This window comes from Epinephelus fuscoguttatus, linkage group LG1 (assembly GCF_011397635.1).
Source record: "Epinephelus fuscoguttatus linkage group LG1, E.fuscoguttatus.final_Chr_v1".
Classification (NCBI taxonomy): domain Eukaryota; kingdom Metazoa; phylum Chordata; class Actinopteri; order Perciformes; family Serranidae; genus Epinephelus; species Epinephelus fuscoguttatus.
This window is the reverse complement of record NC_064752.1, coordinates 26,405,357-26,416,059: the sequence shown is the minus strand read 5'-3', so window position 1 is coordinate 26,416,059 and position 10,703 is coordinate 26,405,357. Positions and strand designations below refer to the sequence as shown.

Here is a 10,703-nt window from a genome sequence, read left to right as displayed (position 1 = left end):
TGACCTTACTACACATCAAAAAGAGATAGATTTAATGTAGACACTTCATTGCATGGTGCAGAGATCTATGAAGTAGGCCTATAGGCTGCTTCTTACATAAATAAACAAATAAAATCTATCACTTAATGAAATTTTAATGGATTTTGATTACACTTGGACCAGAATATGAGTCAAATGTATAGCAGATAAAATGGCCTTTGTCCCATTTAAGGTGAGTGATTGATTCAGTTTGTGGTTTCTATTCTGGTCTAAAAAACTGAGCTGTGCATGCTAAGGAAAATCAAACACTCCACCATCATAAATATGAGCAGAATTGTTAATTATCTGAAGAAATCTTCATCTGTTAAATTAATAACAGTAACAACAGTAAAGTAGTTATCTGCATTTGTAGTTCACATATACCGCACCGAAGACATGCAGCTTACATTGCTATTTTTCTTTTGTTGCATCACAGCCCCCTAGTTTTTATTATTCATTTTTTTCTCCTTCCCTTACAAAAGTAACAAGGAGAAAAGTCCTGGAAGACAGAGAATATACAGTATTGAGCACCAGAATTGTAAGTTAACAAAAGTGATGTTGGACACAAAACAGTAGGAAAAGCATACGTATAAATAATGAAATAAATGATGACTGAATTTTATTTTGCTACTTCAGTGTCAGAATCCTGACAATCCCATGCTGATTGGCTGTCACACTGTCATGGTTTACAGGACCACATGAATAGAACAGACTCATTGTTAATGTTATGCTAACACAGTCAGTGGCTGCACACTCCTCTTTCTATTACAAGTAAACTTGAAAAACATTTTGTATGCTAAAATGTACCATCTCAAACACACAGATAGTAGCCACAAAACACTGCAGATGTATCACTTTGCCTGCCTCACAAGTGTCAACACTGCTGCAGTAATGTTTGCTCTTTCTTTGTGCACACACCATGAATGCATAAAGAGAACAGTGTCTACATCTCTGCATCTGCAAGTCTGAACTACCACCCCTTTTACCTTGTCTATCCAAAGGAGGTGCAGCGTGGACTGAAAATGAAAGTGAAGATAAAATTGTCCAAGCCTGGTTTAGGTGCTTTATATTAATAACATAGCAGCCTATAGTTTTAATGTCTGCCTTATAATAAAACAGGATTTCTTACACAAGAATGCATGTAAGTTATTCATTTTATAGGTTGTTATTTCATTGTTTATACAACATTTGTTTGTCTAGTGTGATAGGATTCTAACATCAATGTGGAAACATTAAGAAGATTTTGGTCTGCAACAGCAAAGACAGTGGTTATTCATGCAGGGCCCCTTAAATGCACTAATGTAGATTTGATTCGAACATCCTAGTACATTGCATGAATAAAAAGTATGGGATGAATTATGGATGTTATATGGTTAACACTGGGGTATGAATCACAGCAATATTAAGCTCAGACTTATAACAAATCAGAAACAGGTAGACTTAATACAGTCATTTCGTTGCATTGTCCAGAGATCTATGAGATATAGGCGCACATGTTTTTCTGCTTTTATTGACTTCCTATTATTGTTATATATGTTTTTGTAAGTAGTTTATGGTCTCTATGTTAATTTTTGTGTTCTTTATAACATCGTGAAATTTAACTTTTTTTAGGTGGAGGCCTACTTGGCTTTCTGCCTTTTCCTGTACTGTATATTGTTTGTTCTTTCTGTCACTGTGTGTATTATAAGTTCTGCACAAATAAAATTAAAAATCAAGTATCAAAACTGGTGGCTTTTTGTGGATGTGATGAAGTAACAGGTGGAAAAGATGTCACTTTATGACAAAAAACCTGATCATCTTTTCTTTCTTTTCCTCTCTATTTGAGATGCTAATGAAAGCACAATAAAAGCATGCATTTACACTCTCAACAGTCATACTTTCCTACAACCAAATGAGGTTAGTGCCCCATATTCTTTAGGACCAGTGGTAACCATATGCTTATGCATAAATGGTGTTTTGACAGTTCTCTAAGTCTATAAACCAGTATCCTCCTCATGTAGACCTGCACCCACTCACACACATACATACACAGATACATACGCATACACACACTTCCATGCAAGGCACACTTTTTCCTGCTTTTAAATTTGAAATTTTACTTTTTTTAGGTGGAGGCCTCACATAAGCCCACTTGGTTTTCTGCCTCTTCCTGTAGTGTATATTATTTGTTATTTCTGCCATTGTGTGTATTTTAAATTGCGCAAAAATGAAATTAAAAATCAAGTATCAAAACTGGTGACTTTTTTTGTAGGTGTGATGAGGTCACAGGTGGAAAAATACATCACTTTATGTCCAAAGACTTGGAGATTTCTTCCTTTCTTTCTTTCTTTCTTTCTTTCTTTCTTTGAGATACTAATAAAAGGTTAATACAAGTCTGCATTTTAGTTTTTGTCATTCATTACTATCACCAAATGAGGTTAATGGCCCATATTTCTTTAAGACCAATGGCAACCATATGCTCATGCATAAATGGTGTTTTGACAGTTTACTAAGTCATGTTGATGTTTCCAGTTGCTGTGATATCACCCACTCTCAGATTGATCTACTGATTGATTTCCCAAAGATTAGGCAATAATTGATTATATTACAGTAGCCTATAATGTTTCTTTGCTACACGTTAAATTTGGGTAATTACTGTCCCCTGGGCATCACATTTGCCCACAGCAGCTGGGGGCGCAGTGTCGGCCACAGAGGACCCACCCTGGTACCACACACAGTCAGCGGCTGCTAGAGCGTCGCTGTGCTGCGGAGGACGCTGTTCACAGAGCGGAAGATGGCGACTGTTTGGAGGCTGCAGAGGAACCTCCGGAGCTGATACCGGGGGGAAGCAGAGCAGAGATACACACTCAAAGCCCACAAAAGACCACGTCTACATCAACGGTAAATGATAACGCAGCAACAGTTTACAGAGTGAAATTGTCAGTATTTATCCGGCGTTAGAGGAGCTAGTTAATGAAGTGCACACAGCCTGTGCTCGAGCTAACGTTAGCAAAGATTATCAGCAGCAGACTGAAGATAACAGCCAGGTAGCCTGTGAGTTACTGGGTGTAACGTTAGCCGAGACTGCTCCTCTGAAAGGCTGTCGTGTCATTAAGATACTTAAGAAGACACATTTTGTCAAGCAGGTGTATTTATGAGAAAACATGTTAGCTGTTGCTACATACCGTTAGCTAAAGATTCATTAATGTAAGCTAACGTTGGATGCTCATGACCAGTTAGCTAGCGTTAGCTAGTGCTAGCATATATTGTCTAAGGATCAAACGTTAAATCTAATTACATGTACACGCCGGGTAGTCCGTGTTTTGTTTCCTAAGCTGTTACTCGTTTAGTCGTCTGACATATCACAAGTTTAATGTTTTTTCCTATGTGGTTAGCTTTAGGTGGTACTTAGCATTAGCATTCCAACATTTAATTGGCTATGTGATGGCTAACGACAGCTAGTTAGAGGTAGCTAACGATATAAGAGGGACGTGCTACATGGAGGGGGCAGCTGCTAAGTGTAAAGAAAGGGCACCACCCGTTTCACACAATGGATGTGACAATTAAGACTGATGAGCTCTAAATACCACAAACATGGTGGTTATAGCTTTGCAGTGTCATTGGGTTTCTTGGGTTACATCAGACCAAACCAGTTTTGTTTAAGACTTCATCCTCATTAAATATGAGTTGCAGAAATCCAATATGTGAATATATATATATATATATATATATATATATATATATATATAGGTCAGGTGTGAAATGGGTGACTTTGCTAAAATAAAAGGCCAATCACTGTCATAGTGTAGCTGATTGAAGCTGATGCTGCTGAACATTACATCACAAGCATGTCTCCCCATGTCTCAACAGACAATAATGTCCCGCTCCCCTGACAATGAGGATGGATGCTTTGTTGCCATGGATACAGAGGACGATGGTGCAGAGCCTGCCGGGATAACGGAGGAAGAGGAGGCAAACATGGGGTCCTGCAGGCAAGAAGGGAACATGGACAGTGGTGCCAAAGGAGGGGGGAGAACAATGGTGGAGTTGCCAGAGGAAGTTCTCGAATATATCCTGTCCTTCCTCTCACCTTACCAGGAGCACAAGACCGCTGCACTCGTATGTAAGCAGTGGTATCGCCTCATTAAAGGTATGCCTCTCATATTTACATATTCTTGGGTAAAACTGAATCATTTGATGGAGTGATTAATCTTACAGCGGGAGTCAGTGGGCATTACAAGCGTAGCAGAGCTGGGAAATTTAGCTTTAAAGTGCTTGTGCTTAGCATAATATTCGTAATTTAGATGTCATCTTTGACCATCCCGTCTCTTGAAAGTCACATCAGTCATCTTGTGCGATCGTGTACTTTCTAATTGAGGAACACAGCTAAATTAAGATCTGTGGTTAGATGGAGATGATTCTTCATGCCCTTATTTCATCTCATTTAGATGATTGTAATGCTCTTTTTAACCTGTCTATATCCCACTTTACTGTACCTTCAAACTCTTCACAATGCAGCTGTTCAGCTCTTATATAACACAGATTTTATCCTCACATCACCAGTGTCCTATTAAACTTCATATTCATTTTAAACTACTGGTGCTAACTTTTAGGGTGATGCACTCTCCAGTATATCACTGACCTCCTCCGCTCATATATATGCCAAATCTGGCTCTTAGATCATCTGAGCTAAAGTTACTGGGCGTCACTCGAGCACACTATAAAACCTAAGATGACTATGCATTTCAAGCAATCTTTGGAATTCCCTCCCCTTATCACTGCAATCCCTGAACTCATTTCATATTTTTATGAAACAGCTTTAGATGTTTTTACTCAGACAGGCTTTTGGTTAACCTGTCCCAAAAGCGATTAACTGGTTTATTTGTATCTGTCCTTATTAATTTGCTGCTGCTGTGCTTTATTTTGTCTGCCATGTACTGGGAATCATTGCTATCTGTCTTTTTAATTTGATTTTACTAATTTGTTTTCAGTATTAACTTCTTTGTGATTTCGTATTTGTGCTATACAAATAAACTTTACTTAACCTCCTGAGATGAATGTTTAGAAAGTAATACTTATTTAAATGTGCTCATTGTCCAATTTTTTGTGTTTCTTTTGCTCATTACTGTTTTATCTGAACTAGGTGTCGCTTATCAGTGCTACCACGGTTTCTTGAGAGCTGTCCAGGAGGGAAATATCCAGTGGGAAAGTCGCACATATCCATATCCAGGAACCCCAATCACCCAGCGCTTCTCACACAGTCAGTACATGTTGCTTTAAAATGAAATATAAAATATAGAACTTCACATTATGCATCATCTGAAAATGATTCTGTGCGGTTGTAGCTGTCGGTCAGACTATGAGTCAAGTATGCAGCAGTTAAAATGGGTTCTGCCCTGCGCAAGATTAGTGATTCATGAAAAGAGCAACATCAGACACTTAATCAATTTTGTTGTCTGATGGATCTCAACAACACTTAAAATAGATTTAGTGTTCGGAAGGCAGCCCACGTTCATGCTTTCAGTATCAGACTGATGCAGCTTTGACTTTTTAAATAGATATGTTCTTTGAAAATTTGTATTTTTAACTTAACACTGATTTGCTATAAATATTGAATTGGGCACATGTCCAGCGTCAAATACTGTAGCTTAATTTATGGACATAAAAGGCCACTTTTCTCGACGTTTATCTTTGTTAACATAGAATAAATCTTAATTTTGCTGACTGTAGCCTCGGATTCTTAAGATCAAATCTAAAAACACTTGAAGCTCATTGTTTGCTATGAAGTTGTGGTTAATTGTTCTTTTTGGGTTGCAGGTGCATGTTATTATGACTCAAACCAGTCCATGTATGTGTTTGGGGGTTGCACTCAGAGTAGCTGCAATGCTGCCTTCAATGATCTTTGGAGACTTGACCTCAACAGCAAGGAGTGGATCCGCCCTTTAGCCTCAGGTACGAGGAGGTTACGAGCAGTGAAGGCCAACAGGGAACAGAAATTTGAGTTCCTTTTACAACATGTAGCTCTGGTAAAAAGTAACTGCTCATGGGGCTTATGTAAGGGAAACTGTGGGAGGGTGAACCACATTAAGTGAATGTAGTAGTCAGATGCTCAGCAGCAGCAGCAGCAGCTGAGCACACAGTATTTGAGGAGGTGGTAATAAAAAAAATAAGGAAGCACTGATGAAATGGATGGTAGTGACATTATTTTCCTAGTGCACTTGCATTTTATTGCTGTAAACTTTAGAGCTTACTGTGCCTTTTTATGAAATTGCATGCAAAGGATTTAGAGGTGGATATGTGTGTGAAGAGCATTTACCACAAGAGATTTGGTCTATTGCATCAGAAGATTAATCTTTGTGTTTCTAAACATTTTTGTCACTTGTATGTGAGGTGGCAAAACACATACGCAGACCTACTGTGTGCCATGTTTTCCATTTCTGTTCAGCCATTTTCACTTAAGATTTTAAGTAGTTAAGTAATACATTTTTCCTTCACTAACATATTTTTGGATAAATATTTATTGGATTATTTATTTACACATACACATAACATCATGCATGTTTAGCTACAGTCTGAATCATATTTTGCTGTCTCCTTTTCCAGGCTCTTATCCATCTCCTAAAGCTGGAGCGACTCTAGTAATGCACAAAGATCTGTTAGTGCTGTTTGGGGGATGGACTCGCCCCAGCCCTTATCCACTGCACCAACCAGAAAGGTTTTTTGATGAAATCCACACCTACTCTCCTTCAAAGAACTGGTGAGAGACACTTCAGTAGTGGCACTTAAAGGATTTAGTTATTACAAGTGATGGGCAAACTTTATACAGTTTGACTTTTCATCATCATCATTATCTTTTTCTTCCTTTTTGTGATTCTGTTTTTTTCCTGTCTCTCAGGTGGAACTGTATAGTAACGACACATGGACCTCCACCTATGGCTGGCCACTCTTCCTCTGTAATTGGAAACACCATGGTGGTGTTTGGAGGATCACTAGGAGCACGGCAAATGTATGCATGTATCACTTACTTTATTATACATTATTGAAATCTGAGCTGCACAGATTAAAGGTGAAATCTGTAACTTTTTGCTCATCAAACCTACAGTAAGGATGACAGGGCAATAAAAGTGTCATTGACTCCTCGGGAGTCAGGTGACTGTGAGTGTATTATTTACAGAGGTAATATAGTTACGTCACCTCAGTAAAGCATATACAGTACAATCACTGTAGTTTAGGGTTGCAGCGGTATACCATTTTCAAGGTATACCATGATATGAAAATTGATGGTTATCATACCATTATTAGTTACCGGTTATCATGTACATTTGCTTATCTATGATACTGGAAAAAATGCAACTGGACATAGAGTCTCACCGTTGTTTTAGTTATTTACAACAGGGTGACTTTTTACGAATAGTTCCATTAAAATGGTTTCAAGTTTCAATTCTAGTAATAAAACTTGTTCAACCAAAAATTCCATTCCTTCCATTATATACCTTTAAGAGTCATTGCAGCTCATTATAATTCTGTAATACCGTGATGCCATAAAACTGCAATATTTTCTGTTGTACCAAAAAAATCTCATACTGTTACAAACCTACTGTTGTTAAATAGGTAAAACAGACGAAAATTAGCCTTTTTTCCACCAAGCAGTATGTTTCAGTTCATTACACATTAGGACGGTTATTTCTGCATCTCCGCTGTCATAAGTTGTTGATAGTATCAATTGAACCGTAGTGTTTTTTTGTTACCTCTTTGTTGAGGAACCTGTACTGAAAATGTTGGCATGCAACCCCGTTGACAATCGGTGAGATGCAGACGTACCTTTGCATTGTAGGTGAAGAAGAAATACAGTGAGAGCTGGATGGAGCAGTGATGCAGCTATCTAGCAGCGACCCTGCCTACATTTAAGAGTACTGTCTGCAGCGGAAATGCTGAACAGAGCTAGAATTTGGTCACATGTCCATACAGGTTACGTCTGTTTGGTGGATACATGGCTAGAGGCTTAAAACCTAAAAAAAACAAGTGGCAGGGGAGCTGGTACACAGCCTGTGTAGATAAGCTGTTAGAAGACCTAGACAGGTCTTATTTGACAAATCTGATCAATGTTTCTCAAAAGCAAGTAACCAACACCACTGCACCACATACATGGATGCAATGATCATGTAAAACCTTATATATTAAGCTTTAAGTTTTAAACTTTGTTAGTTTGAATATATTGCGGAATTAAATCTGCCGCTGTCACCTCTCACCATGTTGTTGTCCCCTCTGATTGTTCTGATCAGGAGTAATGAAGTCTGGGTTCTGGATCTGGAGCAGTGGTCCTGGTCCAAACCACCCATATCTGGCCCATCACCCCACCCACGAGGAGGCCAATCACAAGTAAGGCTTTACTATCAGGATAGTTATATTGCTCATTTAAATGCGTTTTTAAACAAGGTCCTACCAATGTCTGAAAATAAAGTTGTTATTTAAAGTGCTGCTGAAGTTCAGACCCAGAAAAACAGCTTTGCCCTCTCTGAGCACTTGCAAGTGGGTGACATTGGGCAAAAGAAGTGTCCACTTAAATTTTCAGATTAAATTAAGTGTTTAATTAAATGTTTTTCTGCTAGATTGTGATTGATGATCAGACGTTGCTCATCTTGGGAGGGTGTGGCGGCCCTAATGCAGTAAGTATTTTTTCTGCACTTCCTTCTAGTATCAGAACGACACGTCCATATCTTCAAATGTTCCACGTGGCTATAAGTGCCTACAGTTTTGAGTTGTCCTGTTGTCTTGTGTGTTAAAGCTCCTTAAAGATGCCTGGCTCCTCCACATGGACACTCCACCATGGAGGTGGCAGCAGCTGCAGGTGGAAAACGAGGATCATGGGGCTCCAGAGCTGTGGTGTCACCCAGCTTGTAGAGTAAGTGTCTGTCTGAGCTGTCAGTCCTATTCTTCAAATCTGTGTGTGTAATAATTAGATTGATCACTAATGTGTCGTTTTTCTCATCTTGTTTGTGCACCCTAAGGTGGGCCAGTGTGTGGTAGTTTTCTCACAGGCCCCATCTGGCCGTGCACCACTCAGTCCAAGTCTTAACTCTCGGCCCTCCCCCATAAGTGCCACACCTGCCCCTCTGGGCCCCGAACCGCCTTCCCTGCGTTCCCAGTCTCCTGTTCGGAGCGGGGCCGCCGGAGTCGTCCTGGGAGCTGTTGAAGAGGCTCCATGTGTAAATGGCCGATGGGGCACGCTAAGACCTCGGCCTTCAGCGAGAGGAAGTGCCAGAGAAGGAAGCCCATCCTCATCCCAACAGCAGTCTCCTTCGCAAGGCCCAGACAGCCCTCCTCTTCCTCCGCTCCCCCCGTTACTAAATGGATCCTCCCCTTCACCAAGGACCAGCCCAGCGCAGGCTGCATCTCCTCCCTCTCGCCCTCTCCAGCCTGCCTCCACAGACTATGGCTGGGATTCTCCCCCTTCTGCCGCTCACCACCCTGAGGTGCCCAGCACCAACGGCCTGCATACACCTCCTGCAGGCTCCCCACACACACCCCCAGGAGCAGTGTCCCCCGCCGCCTTACGACGAGGTCTGGAGGCAGTGAAAAACAAATCTTCCTCATCTTTACCGTCTTCATCGTCATCGTCTTCCCTTCAGACACAAGGGGCTTCTCCTGGAGGAGGAAGTGGTGGAGGAGGAGCAGGTCCTCCTGGTACCCCTCCGTCATCATCCTCCAGCCCTCCACAGGCTGCTGGTGCTGATGGACATGCTATCCCACCTATTGCACGGCGTCTTGGCCATCACCCACCCCAAAGCCTGAACGTAGGGAAACCTCTATACCAGTCTCTCAACTGCAAGCCCATGCAGATGTACGTGTTGGATGTGTCCAGGGCCAAGTCGGCCGGGGTGGTGTCCTGGAGAGTTTACGGGAACGGGACTCCCGCCGCGGTCACAGGGCCACCTGAGACCAGCCTTCACACAGTGGTACAGGGCAGGGGAGAGCTCATCATTTTTGGGGGCCTCATGGACAAGAAACAGAATGTGAAGTACTACCCTAAAACCAACGCCTTGTACTTTGTACGAGCTAAAAGGTAATGCAGCTCCAGGGCAGGACTGGGAAGACGGACGCTCCACCCTGTGATCACACAAGGGAATTGACACACACATGGCCTTTTTCCTATAGAAAGGATTATAGGAAAAGAACATAATCATTGTTAGATGTTCCACTTCATAAAGTCACTATTCTCCCTTCTGCCTACTGCAAGCATTCAAAATACAACACTTTAACTACACTTTGATAAAAACATTTGGTTGAATGAGAATCCTGACTCTGTGTGTGTGTGTGTGTGTGTGTGTGTGTGTGTGTGTGTGTGTGTGTGTGTGTGTCTGCAGTGATTAGAGAGAACTGGACATTTTTTTTTGTTGTTCCCCAAAAGGTGATCAACCAAACAAAGACATTTCTGTTTTCCTGTGTCACCCTCCTCTGAACTCTTGGAAGAGAGCAACTCCAGAAGAACGGACGCAGAGAGCGGTTGAAGACTACCTTGATTTTTGTATCACTCTTTAAGCCTGCAATGTTTACATTGAAAACGGTGTGCGTGTGTGTGTGTGTGTGTGTTACGTGTGCACGGTGGTGGTTAAAAGTTGTTGACTAATGTGTGTCGGAGGCCATGTGGGAGAGAGATGTGGCACTGTACTATAAACATAGTTAAACAATAAAAGCCTCCATGTCTG

At 41.0% G+C, this 10,703-nt stretch overlaps 1 protein-coding gene across 1 annotated transcript; it reads left to right on the top strand.

Annotated features, from left to right (window-relative positions):
• Nucleotides 1–2,711: 2,711 nt before the first annotated feature.
• On the top strand, nucleotides 2,712–10,703 carry fbxo42 (F-box protein 42). Its single transcript, XM_049584824.1, has 10 exons — nucleotides 2,712–2,898; nucleotides 3,868–4,147; nucleotides 5,141–5,257; nucleotides 5,815–5,949; nucleotides 6,601–6,754; nucleotides 6,893–7,003; nucleotides 8,280–8,376; nucleotides 8,607–8,663; nucleotides 8,783–8,899; nucleotides 9,006–10,703. Exons 2-10 carry the CDS (start codon nucleotides 3,874–3,876, stop codon nucleotides 10,062–10,064), a joined length of 2,121 nt encoding a protein of 706 aa, XP_049440781.1. The 5' UTR covers nucleotides 2,712–2,898; nucleotides 3,868–3,873; the 3' UTR covers nucleotides 10,065–10,703.